General features: G+C 69.1%; 1 protein-coding gene across 1 annotated transcript; it reads right to left on the bottom strand.

The window, feature by feature from the left end:
- Window positions 1-798: 798 nt before the first annotated feature.
- CPXM1 (carboxypeptidase X, M14 family member 1) lies at window positions 799-11,876 on the bottom strand. Its single transcript, XM_054203134.1, has 15 exons — window positions 11,764-11,876; window positions 10,232-11,016; window positions 9,691-9,798; window positions 8,696-8,805; window positions 8,143-8,282; window positions 7,993-8,077; window positions 6,778-6,928; window positions 6,507-6,595; window positions 6,219-6,342; window positions 5,778-5,974; window positions 5,512-5,691; window positions 4,997-5,294; window positions 4,776-4,915; window positions 4,203-4,305; window positions 799-1,893 (listed from the first exon to the last, which is right to left on the bottom strand). The coding sequence occupies exons 1-15, from the start codon at window positions 11,874-11,876 to the stop codon at window positions 1,217-1,219; spliced, it is 3,300 nt and encodes a 1,099-aa protein (XP_054059109.1). The 3' UTR covers window positions 799-1,216.
- Window positions 11,877-12,739: the final 863 nt, after the last annotated feature.

Here is a 12,739-nt window from a genome sequence, read left to right as displayed (position 1 = left end):
CTCATGTGCGGGGATGGGGGTCCTGGGCAGTGACGGGGGACGGGCAGAGCCCGTCCCCCGTCACTGCCCGGGTCCCCCATCCCCGCCAAATGGAGGAGATGCTTTGGCACTGGACCCCCGCGGCGGGGAAGCCTCGCTGGGATGAGGAGGGGGGGTTTCCAGGCATATTTAACCCCTTTGCCAGCTCCCGAGGGCTGCTGCAGCCCCCAGCCGCCTCCACCCCCAGCTCCCTTATTGCAGGTAGGCTGAGCCCCATGGCACCCACTCAGACCAGCCCCACCGGGGGACTTTGCCCGGACCCAACCGCAGGCAGCGGCGGTGGCCGGTGCTGCCAGGCTCCCTGCCAGGGGGTTGAGGTTCGTTTTATGGCCAAGCCACCTTTCATGCCTTAAGCGAAGGCCACCGGTGTCCAAGGTGGGGGGCACAAGGAGCCCTTGGGGATGGCCAGCCCCCAGGAATGCGTGTCCTTGCCCCAGGGGACTGGCTGGTAACCAACTGACCACTGTCCCCTGCCCTGGGGAGCCCCACCAGCACAGCAGGTTTGGGAAAAATGTGGGAGGGGTGTCCCTGTGGTCTTACAGTGCCCCATGCATCCCCATTCCATGGGGATGCCATGGGGCTCCTCGTGGTGATGGGGACCCCCATCATTCCGCTGGGGTGGCCACCCCAGGACCCTGTGCCGACATGGGAAGAACGACCCAGCCCAGCGCTGCGGACGGTCCTTTATTTCTCCACCCCATGCAGGGGCAGCACCTGACCCGCAGGCACTGCGGAGCAGCCAGGGAGGGTGGGGGGGGGGAACGGCTTGGGGGGAGGCAACACATGGCCGGGGGTCTCTCTTGGGTAGCCACATGCTCCCAAGGGGACACAGTAGCATCAGGGCCAAGCAGGACTCAGCCTGGCCCCCTCCCGGAGACTGAACCCCACCATGGGGCAGGGCACCCTTGTGCCCCACAGACCCCCCCCACCGCATGTGGCACAAGGGTCCCTACCCCCCATGTCACCCCCGTGCCGGCGTGCAGCACACTCCCTGAGAAGCAACGCCCACATGGCTCCATGGCAAGGCACAGCCAGGGGTTGGGAACACGGCACCCACCGCCCCACGGCGGCGCCGTGTCCAGCAGGCACGGTCAAGAGCAGCATCCCACAGCACAGCCCGCGCGGCCATGCCGGTGCCGGGGCACGACGGCCGCCCTCACCGGCGCTGTGGCGGGGCTCAGGGTGTGCCGGGCAGGTCGTAGCGGTAGGTGGTGATGGTGCAGTTGGCCAGGCGGCCGTAGGCGGTGGGCAGGACGTAGCGGCGGTGCTGGCGGAAGCCCAGGTGCTCGTAGAGGGCCCGGGCCTCGTGCTGCAGCATCAGGGTGTTGAGCACCACGGCCCGGTAGCCACGCTGCCGGGCAAAGTCCAGCGCGGTGCGGGCCAGCGCCTTGGCGATGCCCAAGCCTCGGTAGTCCTTCCGCACCGACATCCTCTTCAACACCAGCTCCCCGTCAGCGCCATTGTCGGCCGGCCGCACCCCCACCGTGCCCACCACCCGCTCGTCCGCCTCCGCCACCCAGAACTGGGCACCGGCGCTCTCGGCGTAGGCAGCCCCGATGTCCCGCAGGTCGTCCCCGAGGCAGCGGTCGATGTAGGTGCTCCAGGCGCAGCCCAGGAGGTGCCGGGCCAGGGCCAGCAGCAGGGTGAGGGCCAGGACGGGCAGCAGCAGGGAGCGGCCACTGGCTAGCAGCAGGCAGAAGGTGCAGCCCAGCGCCAGCAGCGCCCAGGGCTGCCGCAGGACATGCAGGCACAGCGCCGGCGCGTACTCGCTCATGCCGGTGGCGAAGACCTCGCGCACCGTCTCGTAGTCCTCCTCGCAGTACGGCCGGATCCTGTACTCCACCATGGTGCCAGCTGGGGCGGGAAGTGTGTGTGTGTGTTGGGGCTCAGCTCCAGCAGGTGTCCCCCGCCACTGGGGCAGGTTTGGGGGTCCCACTGCCTGCAGGGCCGGGACAGTGCAGGCAGGGAAGCAGCTGCCCCCAGCCCCGCAGAGCCCCCCCATCCCACAGACACCCCCTTGCACCCCATGGGCCTGTCCTGTCCCCCTCCATCCCCCAAGGGACCCTTCCCCATCACACCTGGGAGTGACCCCCACACACCTCCCTACAAGCCCACCCCCCTCGCATCCCGTAGGCCCCCTCAGCCCCCCTGTCAGACCCCTCATGGTCCCAGCACCCCCTGCATGCCCCCCAATACACCACAGTTCCAGCACCCACAGACCCCCCACCCGGACTCCCCCCAGGCCCGCTATGGTCCCAGCACCCCATGGACCCCCCCACCCTGGACAGCCCCAATGCCCCCAAGGTCCCAGTATCCCACAGACCTCCCCACACTAGACTCCCTCATGCCCCCACCACCCCACGGACCCCCCATCCAGACCCCCCCCCAATGACTCCATGGTCCCAGCACCCCACGTCCCCCCACTCTGGACCCCCCCAGGCCCCTCACAGTCCTGTCCCAGCACTCCATGGACCCCCCACGTGGACTCCTCCCACATCCTTCATGGTCTCAACACCCCATTTGCCCCCCACCCTCCGAACTCCCCCCAATGCCCCCACGGTCCCAGCACCCCACGAACCTCCCACCCTGGAGTCCCCCATGGTCTCAACACCTCCCGGACCCCCCACCTTGGACTCCTCCCGGACCCCCCACGGTCCCAGCACCCGACGGGTCCCCCACATTGGACCCCCCCAATGCCCCCACGGTCCCAGCACCCCACGTCCCCCCACGCTGGACCCCCCGCCAGTGCCCCCGACACCCCGCGCTGCCGGCCCCGCACCCGCGCCGCCGCCAGCGCCCGCCTGACGCTGACAGGGCTCGCGGCCCATTGGCCCTCGCGCCTTTCGGGGGCACGCCCTTCCCGCCGCCACGAGCCAATCGGCTCCCAGCAAAGGCGTCCCCGGTGTGACGCCAGCGGGCGGGACAGCCGGTCATGTGGGTTAGACCTAAGGGAGGCGTGGCCAGAGCGTGGGGGCGTGGCCTCCGCCATGGCGCTTCAGGGTGAGGGCGGGGCCACGTAAGAGGCGGGGCCACGTAAGGGGGCGGGACTTGCTGGGTCCCCAGGCGGGGCGGGGCGGGGCGTGCGGCGGGATCCGCCGGTGCCGTTGCTGGTGCGCCGGGCCGGGGCACGATCAATCCCGGTCCCGTCCCCGCGGGATCCGTCCCCGGACAGAGGCCCATCAGCAGGCGCACGGGCAGCACAGCCAACTTTACTGAGAGGCGTCCCGCACAGCGGCGACGCCGGGAGCTCCCGCTCCGGATCCGGCCCCCCCGCGCCTTCCCGGTCCCGCCGGCCGCCGGCTCGGGCTCCAGCCCTCGGTCCCCGCGCCGAGCCCGCGGCCCCGGGCCGTCCCGTCCCCCCCCCCCCACCACCAGCACCCCCGGTCACGGTGTGCGGCGGTGGGCGCGCAGGCGGCGGAGGCGCTGGCGGCGCAGCCGCAGGTCGGGGGGCAAGGGGCCGCCCGCGGGCAGCCGCCCCCGCAGCCGATGCCGCCGCGCCCGGGCCAGGCGAAAGCTGCAGGGGGTGGGCACGTTCTCGTAGGAGACGTGGCACGGCTGCGTGGCCGCCTCGTAGCCCTCGGCCCGCGCCGTCACCTCGTACTCCCCCGGGTTCAGCAGCCGCCAGTAGTCCCCGTCGAAGGCTGCGGCAGCGGGGTGGGGCCCGTGGGGCGTCGGCGCTGCCACACACCCAGCCCCAGCCCCGTCCCTTGTCCTTATCCCCACCCTCTTCCCCTTCCTCGTCCCTGTTCCCATCCCCATCCCCGTCCCCATCCCCAATCCTATCCTCCGCCCCACCCCATTCACATCCCCAATCCTATTCCTGTCCCTACCACATCCCTATTCCCAACCTCTTCCCATCCCCATCCCATTCCCCTTCCCATTGCTATCCCTGTCTCATTCACATCCCCAATCCTATTCCTGTCCCTGTTCCAACATCATCCCCTTCCCATCCCCATCCCATCCCCATTCACAACCTCATCCCATTCCTATCCCAATCCCCTCCCTACCCCATCCCCATCCCCATCCCCTCCCCATCTCCACCCCCAATCCCATTCCTGTGCCCATCCCATCCCTGTTCCCAGCCTCATCCCATTCCCATCCCAATCCACAATCCCCAATCCCATCCCATTCCCGTTCCCATCCCCATCCCTGTCCCACTGTACCCGTCCGGACGTCGTGGTTGATGCCGTCCACAGAGATGATGGCGTTGGCGATGCCCTGCTCCGTGTCTCTGTCCCGAACCACCCCCTTAATCCCACGGTGCACCTGGGGACCACGGGCCGGAGCGGGTGTCAGCAGGGCAGGCGTGCAAGGGGCACACATGTGCACACACACACACACACATGTGGTGCTGTGTGTGCCCAGACCCTGGTATGGCACACGGTGTCATGGCACACGCAGCGGGTGGCGCACACCCACTGCACAGGTGTGCTACAGGCAGCACCGGCACACCAGGCACACGCGTCTTGCACACACAAACCCGTGCAGGGAGCGCACACACCCCACGCATGTGCACTTGCCACACGCATGCCGAGCCCATGCACTATGCCTGTCGGGGACATGGAGGGGCGACGTGGAGCTTTAGGGGTGTTTTGGGACCCCTGAGCCACTGCTGCAATCTGCTTGGCCTCTGCCGAAACCCTGACCCCTTGGTGCCCACGTCCCTTGCAGCACCCCACAGCGTTTTCCCCCCCGACAGGACCACGGAGCCACCCAAGGGGGTCCCCGTCCCCGACCTGCTCCATGTAGAGCAGCAGGGACTCCCGGTTGTTCTCCCACTCGGCTGGCAGCTCGGAGGCGTGCGGGAACTTGTCGCAGGAGAGCTCCACCGTGATCTCGAAGCAGTTGGTGTGCAGGTAGCTGAAGTCGTTCATGCCTGCGCAGGATGCAGTGTGGGGAGAGTGTCAGGGGGGGTCCCTGGCTACCCCCCTCACCCCATCCCGGCCCTCCCACTCACTGCCGGGCACCGTGTGCCAGTTGGCCCCGTTGATGATGTTGCCAAAGCGGATGAAGTCATCGTAGTGGCAGAGGCGCCGCTCCTCGCTGGCCATGGCCAGATTGGAGGTGGCGTAGACAGTGGCCAGCCAGCGGAAGACCCCGTCGTCGGCGGTGGGGGTCAGCTCCTGCGCCTTCCAGTAGGTGCGGGTCATGTCGAAGGGGTAGGTGACCACCAGCTCCCCCCCATGCAGGTTGGCGCTCAGCACAAAGGGGTACCGCTGCATCCAGTCGATCACCGCCCGCGTCTCGGGGGCCACCTGGGTAGGGGGACACTGTGTCAGAGGGGGCCGTGGTGGGTCCTGGTGGTGAAACCCCCGCTGGGCTGGGGGAAAGGCTCCCATCGTCCTCTCCTCAGGGTGCATGGATGAGACCTCATGGGTCCGTCCCTGCTGCAGCCCCCCCACGTGTGGGCATCACCCAGGCGCACTGTGTCAGGAGGAGGGGTGGGTTTCAGGGTGCCCACGGTGTGCTCACCGTGGCATTGGCAAAGGTGTAGTACTCAGGGATGGGGATGTAGTGGTTGGGGAACTCATGGGGCACCAGGTCGTTGTCCTCAGCATCCCACAGCGCTGTGTTCAGGTCGGCGAAGTTGTGGTTGAGGTCGATGCCCTCGTAGGTCCAGCGGCCCATGGCCCAACCTGACAGCTCCGACCCCTGTCGGGGGACAGGGTCACCGGGGACCAGCGCTAGAACGGCCCCATGGCGGGTCGGTGCTCTGGGACTGGGCAGCCCTACCCTACCAGCTTGTAGGCGGTCTCGTAGCCGTCGGGGTTCATGGAAGGCAGGAGGTGGATGCGGGTCTCGGTGACCAGCTGCACCACGCGGGGGTTGCCCAGCCGAAACTCCCGGCACAGGTACTCCATCAGGTTGAGCAGCAGCTCCCGGCCCAGCACCTCATTGCCGTGCATCCCCGCCACGTAGCGGAACTCTGGCTCTCCTGCCAGGCACAGTACACAGGGGAGGGGGGGGCCTCGGCCACTCTGGTCCTCTATACCTCATGCCAGCCTGGGCATCCCTGGTCATCCCGTCCCCATCCTGTACCAGCCTGGGCATCCCTGGCCACAACATCCCCATCCTGCACCATCCTGGGCATCCCCGTCCACGCTGTCTCCATCCTGTACCAGCCTGGGTGTTCCCAGCTGTCACCTCCCCTCCCTCCCCCGCAGCCGCAGGGCACCTACCCACTTCGTGCTGCCCAGGGTTGTCGGAGATCTCCATGACATACATCTTGAGGCCCAGGTAACTCTTCCCGATGCTGTAGACGCGGGTGATGTCGGGGCACTCGTCGTTCACTCGCTTCATCAGCTGGGGAGGGCACAAAGCTCTGGGTCAGGGTCCAGGGGCACCTGGAGCCCTGCCCCATGCCAGGGTGCCCCCAGAGGTGCAGAGACTGCCATTGCCCCACACTGTGCTGCGCCCAAGGGGGTGTGGAGCCCCCCTGCCCCATGCTGGTGTGGCAGGGCAGGCACCTTTCTCATCTCCTTGTAGTTGTGATGGCGGAAATCCAGCTTGTCGGTGGGCAGGGGCTGGCTGTCCCAAGCGTAGATGTTGTTTGGGTCTGCGAGGAGCCGGGCGGGCACCAAGGGGACAAGGGAGGGACACAGTCAGAGATCCTTTACGAAGTGGGAACAGCCCAGACCCCAACTCTGGGGACAGCCCTGGCAGAGCGTGCCCATCCCAGATGCTCGCAGGTCGGGTTGAGGGGTGGCGGGCAGCAGGCAGAAGGCAGCGGGCACCCACCTGGCAGCGGGCAGCCCAGGACCTCTGCCCGCAGGCAGATGGTGCCATTCTGGAACCAGGTCTGGGGGTTGATGCGCAGGTAGCGTGCTACCACCGGCGAGGGCAACAGGTTGAGCACTGGCGTCTCGGGGTCCTTGTTCCCGGGGAAGACCTGGAGGGAGGGATGGATGCAGCCCCTGTGGGTCCCTGTGCCGGGGGGGACCTGGCTGGGGGCTGTTGAGGATGGGGAGCTGCAGCAGAGCCACCCGCCAGGGCCCAAAGGGTTACAAGCGCCGCAGCCATGTCCAGCCCTGGCCTCCCCTGGCCCCTCTCCAGCCCCTAATGAGGAGCAGACAAACGGCTGCGGCGGGTGGTGCCCCAAGCCCGGCACCACCGACGAACAACCGACGAACCGGAGCCCCAGTGGTGCCACAGGGCCTGGGGCGCCCGTGCCGCTCTGCACCCCCAACCCCATCACCCCAGCACCCAGAGGGGAGGGTACCCCCGCATGGTACCCAGGAATGAGCACAGGGACACCAAACCCACCCCTGGCAAAGCCTTGGCATGGCAACCCCCAAAGGGGCCACTGGCATAGCCCTGGCACGGGGACCCCAATGCAGCCACTGGCACAGACCTCGCAAAGGGACCCCCAAACACCTCCCTTCCCCAGCCCTGCCACAGGAACCCCCAAACCCACCCCGGCACAGCCCTGGCATGGGGACCCTGACCGCTGGTCCCTGGCTGCGGGAGCAACGTGGCCGGCTCTGGCAGCCCCTATATCTGACGCCTCCCTGAACACAGGCGTGCCCACGCCGGGGGGGCTCGCACACCCCCCTGTCAACTCCCACACGCTTGTCCCTGCATGGGCAGCACCCAGAGGCGCACACCCGAGCACCAGGCTGCCATGTTCGCCTTCGGGCGCCGCCGGCCGTGTGCCGCGTGTGCCCCCGCCATGCTCACACGCGTGCACCGGGGGGGCCTGGCAGGCGGCCGGAGCGGCAGCCGGGGACAAGCAGCCTTTGTGCCTGGTGCCCAAGGGGGGAAGTACTGGAGGATGCTCACGGGTGGAGAGGCCAAAGGCAACAGAGCTGGGTCCCAGCACGGTTAACCCCCCCGGCACAGTTAACCCCCCCATGCCCTCGCTCTGCTTGGGGAGCCGGCCAGGCTGGGGGGTCCCGGGGGGGATCCCTGCTCCCACCAACCCTGCCCGGGGCTGCTCCCCATGGGGGCACCTACCGCCTCCTCGGTGCCGTTGCGGCACGGCTGCCATGTGTGAGTGTCGTTGCTGACCTGAACTTTGTAGGATGTCACCCAGTCGTACCTGCGTGGGGGAGAGGGTCAGCGGGGGTCCCAGTCCCCCACCCAGCCCCCCGGGGGACGCCTTACGTCCAGATGGAGTTAAGCCCCTGTGTGATGACGCCGGTGAAGTTGGTGAGCCGGCGGGCATCCACCTCTAGCCACTGCTCCGTGTCCTCCTGCCCCGCGCACCAGCCGCCGTCGTAGAAGTCCCCGTCGTACAGCCCTGACTGCGGTGGGGGGAGTGTCAGGGACAGGAGGGGGATGCAGGGCCCTGCTCGGGGCATGTCCCCACTGCCCATGTGTCCCCAGCCCGGCGCCACCCCTGTGCTCCCAGCTGCATGGCACCACTTGGCTGGGGGACCAAGTCCCAAGTTTAATGGGACCCTTCAAGGGGTGGTGGCAGGGTCCCCCCATCCAACATGGAGGTGGGTCCGGTGGTGCTGGCAGATCTGGCTCCCACCGGCCATGGCGAGGCTGGAGGGGTCCCTGTGGGAGAGCCCCTGCTACATGTGTGCCATCCACACGCCATCTACATGCCACACACAGAGTAGGCACATGCCATGCGCATGCCACAAGCCACGCAAACATGCCACACACATGCCATGCCATGCACATGCCACGCACACGCTGCGTGTCCTACCTGGATGTTGAGGCGCCCGCGGTGGGCGCCCAGGCCGTAGCGCTTGTCACTGGAGGATCGGAGCTGGGAGTCCAGCACCCGCAGGGACTCCAGCCCCAGCGGGGGACACACTGGGGGCAAAGCAGAGGGGGCCGGGCTCGCTCAGAGACCCCCGTGCACAGCTGCCCCCACACAGGGATCCCTCCCCAGGTCTGTCCCCGCTCTGTGTCCCTCCCTGTGTGCCCAGGGGCAATGCCTGGCAGGTCCCGTGCCATGTGCCGGCTCAGTGAGGCTCAGCAGCCCGCCTGTGCTGGCTCTGTGCCTGCCACCCGCCCTGGCCCCACTCCCAGGCTTTGTGGGGCCGGAGCGGAACACACAGGCGAGACCCCAAGCTCCAGCTCCTGGTGCAGGAATGCAGCCGGGCTCTGCAGCCACGGCCACGACCGCAGCCAGGGCAAACCCTGCTCCATGTTGTGCAAACCCCACTCTGCGTCACGCAAACCCCACTCTGTGTCACGCAAACCCCACTCTGTGTCATGCAAACCCCGCTCCCCGTCACGCAGAGGGGCAGGGGGGAGAGTGGGGGCGTGGGGGAGGCAGGGGAGCCCTGCCAGCATCCCCACCGCAGGATGGGTGTGTGTCCACACATGCGTGTGTGCGTGCATGCGTGCGCACAGTTTGCAGGGGGCTGTTTCTGTGCCGTCGCAGTGTTGCCGGTTGTGCGTGTCCAGGGTGTGCATTGTGTGACAGCACGGAGACCATGCGTGTGATGGCATGTGCCTGGCATGGGTGGTGTCGGTGACCCCCCTGGAGCACAGGGGAAGGGCTGGAGCTGCTCCCCACATGTGTGGGTGCATGTGCCGAGGTGTGTGGGTGTGCACCCCTGCACCGAGCACCCAATGCGGGTGCACACTGTGGAGGTGTGTGCATGGCGCGGAGGTGTGTACACATGCATGTGTGCCCATGCAGCCCCCCCAGGACCCTCTGCCCCGTCCCCCAGCGCTGAGCATACGTACGAGGCTCCTGTGGAGCAGCTGTGTCCTTGCCCGGAGCCTTCGGCTTCTTCTTCACCACTTTCTTCTTTACCACTTTAACCCGCACCAGCTTCTTCCTGGGTGCCGGGGCTGAAGAGGGGCAAAGGGACCCCCGGGGTGGTGGGGTCCTCAGGGACCCACGCACCCATGCATCCCATCACTGCCCACACATATGCACACCCACACACGGTCCCTAACACTCATGGGGGCACCCTGGGGCACCCCCTCAGTCTACATGGGCTGCGGCACTGCCCCGGAGGTGTGCCCGGCCCCCAGCACACACACACACACACACACACACACACACACACATGTGCGCACACGCACCCTTGTGCACACACAACTTTAAACCACTCCCCTACACACACACACTTGTGCACACACATCCCTGCACACCCAGCCGTGTGCTCACACACACACACACACACCACACACACGCTTGTACACACACGGGTGTGCTCACACACACTCGCACACCCCTACCCGCCCCGAGCAGCCCCCCGCCCCCCCCGGAGGCTCCTACCTTTGGCCCCGGGGCCCCCCTCCTTCAGCCGCCCGCGCTCGGGGGGGCCGGAGCTGGAGGGGGCTGCGCTGCCCGGGGTCCCCCCCGCCGCGCTTTTTGGGGGGGTGGCCGTGGTGCTTTTTGAGGTGCTCGCTCCGGTGCCCTTCGGGGGGGTCGCCCCGGTACCTTTGGGGGGGCCCGACGTAGTGCCCTTCGGGGGGGTCGCTGCCGTGCCTCTCGGAGAGGTCGTGCCGGTGCCTTTGGGGGGGCCCGTCGTGGTGCTCTTCCGGGGGGTCGCTGCGGTACCTCTCGGGGGGACCACCCTGGTGCCTTTGGAGGGGCCCGCCGTGGTTGGGGGGGGCCTCGGTGTCGTGCCTCTCGAGGGGGCCGCCCCGGTGCCTTTAGGGGGGGCCGTCGCGGTGCTTTTGGGGGGGCCCGCCGCGGTTGGGGGGGGGGCTCGGTGCCGTGCCTCTCGGGGGGTCCGCCGCCGTGCCTTTTGGGGCAGCCCCCGGGGCGCCCCCGGGGGTGCCCGTCTGCGTGGCTCCGGGGCGGACGGGCTCGGTGGGGGCGGCCGCCAGCCCCCGGGGACGTAGGGGCTTGCCGGGGGGCGCCGCCCAAGCGGGCGGCGGCGGGGGGGGAGAGCAGCAGCAGCATCAGGGCGAGGGGGAACCCCAGCATGGCCGCGGCGGAGCGGAGCAGCCCCCGGCCCTGCCTGCCCGGCGCTGCCTGCCCCGGCCCAGCCTGCCCCGGCCCTCCCCCGCCGCTCTCGCCGCCCCTCCCCGCCCCCGCCCCCCGCCCGCTCCCGCCTGGACGGGACCCCCGGGGGAAGGCGGGGGGGGCGGCACCGGTCGCTCGGGGCCGTGGTGGAGCCCGGCCGGTCACGCACGCTCCCACACCCCCGCGGCCCCGGGTGGGCTCCCACCCTCGCGGCCCCTCTACTTTCCCGCTGAGCACGTCGCTGCCCCCCCCCGACAGGAAAAGCGCCTTCGGGCCGGGCAGGGTGGCAGGGCAGGGGTCCCGCTGGGCTGCCCGGGGGTGTTGGGTAAAACTGTCCCCCGCCTGTGACCAGCTCCCCCGAGAGCCCCTTCGAACAGGGGACACCGCGTCCAGCCTGCTCACCCGGCTGTCCTTGTACCGTGTCCCCACCGTGTCCCCACCATGTCTCTGCTGTTCCCAGCACCGTACAGTGTTCCCGCTGTCCTCGCACCCTGTCCCCACTGTGCTTGCACCCCGCAGTGTCCCCACTGTCCCCAGCACCGTATCCCCACTGTCCTTGCACCCCGCAGCGTCTCCACCACCCTTCAGTGTCCCCGCTGTCCCCAGCACTCTGCGGCGTCCCCACTGTCCTTGCACCGTGTCCCTGCTGTCCCCAGCACCCTGCAGTGTCCCCGCTGCCCCGGCACAGCCGGCGTCTGACCCTGTTCCCGGGGCTGAAGGGGAGCAGCCGCTGGGGCCCCCAGAGACGATCCTGCAGGCAGCCCCCCGGCATCGCCGCGCAGGGCGGGGGAATGCTGGGCGCCGGCAGGATGAGGCCCCGGGAGACGGATCCCTACCGGGGTGCGGCCTCTCGCCGGCCGCGGTCCCACGGGAAACCCACGGTCCCTTCCTCCACGCGCGCAGCAATGTGCCGGGATGCCGGGCACACGGGGCTGGTGGTGCCCGCCATCCCCCGGAGCTGCCGGCCGACCCCGGTGCTCCCCGTGCCTCTGCCGGTGAATGCATCCCGGCTGCTCCCGGCGCCGGTTCTCCCGGCACGGAGACCCCGAGCGTTTCCCGGTGGAAGCCGGAGGCAGCTGGAGCGGCTCAGCCCTTTCCGACAGGGAGGGAAGGGAGAGCTGCGGGGGTGTGTGGGGGGGGGGTCCGCCATCCCCGCCTCTCAGCAGCCGTCAGTGCTGCCGGCCGAGCCCGGGGACCCGGGAGGCCCCGGGAACCGCCTGCGCGGAGCAGAGCCCGCCCGGGCTTCCCAGCCAAGTCCCGGCACAGAGGAGGCGCCGAGCAGCGGCGATTCAGCCCCGGCCTTGCCAGGCAGTGGGGGATGCCTCTGCCCGGCAAGGGACCCCCCCCGCGGAAGGTGGTGGCCCGCAGTGCCCAGAGCCCCGGGGCATCCCCGGTGGGACGGCGGGAGCGGGGCACCGGGCACTGCCAAACCACTGTGCCAGCACCGCGGCAGGTGTGAGTGGGCCGGGCCCTCCCCTGCCCTCCCCCGGCATCTCCGGCCGGAGCCAGCGGTGAGGTCCGAGATGTGCGCGGTGCCGGAGCCACACAGGCAGTACCGGGCTCAGCACTGCCCACGTTGCCGCTGTGGGGAAGGAGCGAAGCACCGCAAGGACAGAGGTGTGGGCAGGGGCTGGCAGCCCGGTGGGATGCCCAGGGTGGGAGGTAGGGGCCCGGGTCAGGGTGCCCAGGGGCCGCCGTCCAAGTGAGGGGGAAGGTCTCTGGGTTCTGCCTCTGCTCTCACCCTGAGCAGGATCCTCCAAAAAGCCATCATGCTACTGCTGGCACTGCCATCAGCCTCCCATGAGCTCATTT

Source organism: Rissa tridactyla, chromosome 5 (assembly GCF_028500815.1).
Source record: "Rissa tridactyla isolate bRisTri1 chromosome 5, bRisTri1.patW.cur.20221130, whole genome shotgun sequence".
In the NCBI taxonomy this organism is placed as follows: Eukaryota; Metazoa; Chordata; class Aves; order Charadriiformes; family Laridae; genus Rissa; species Rissa tridactyla.
This window is presented reverse-complemented; position numbering and strand designations above follow the sequence as displayed.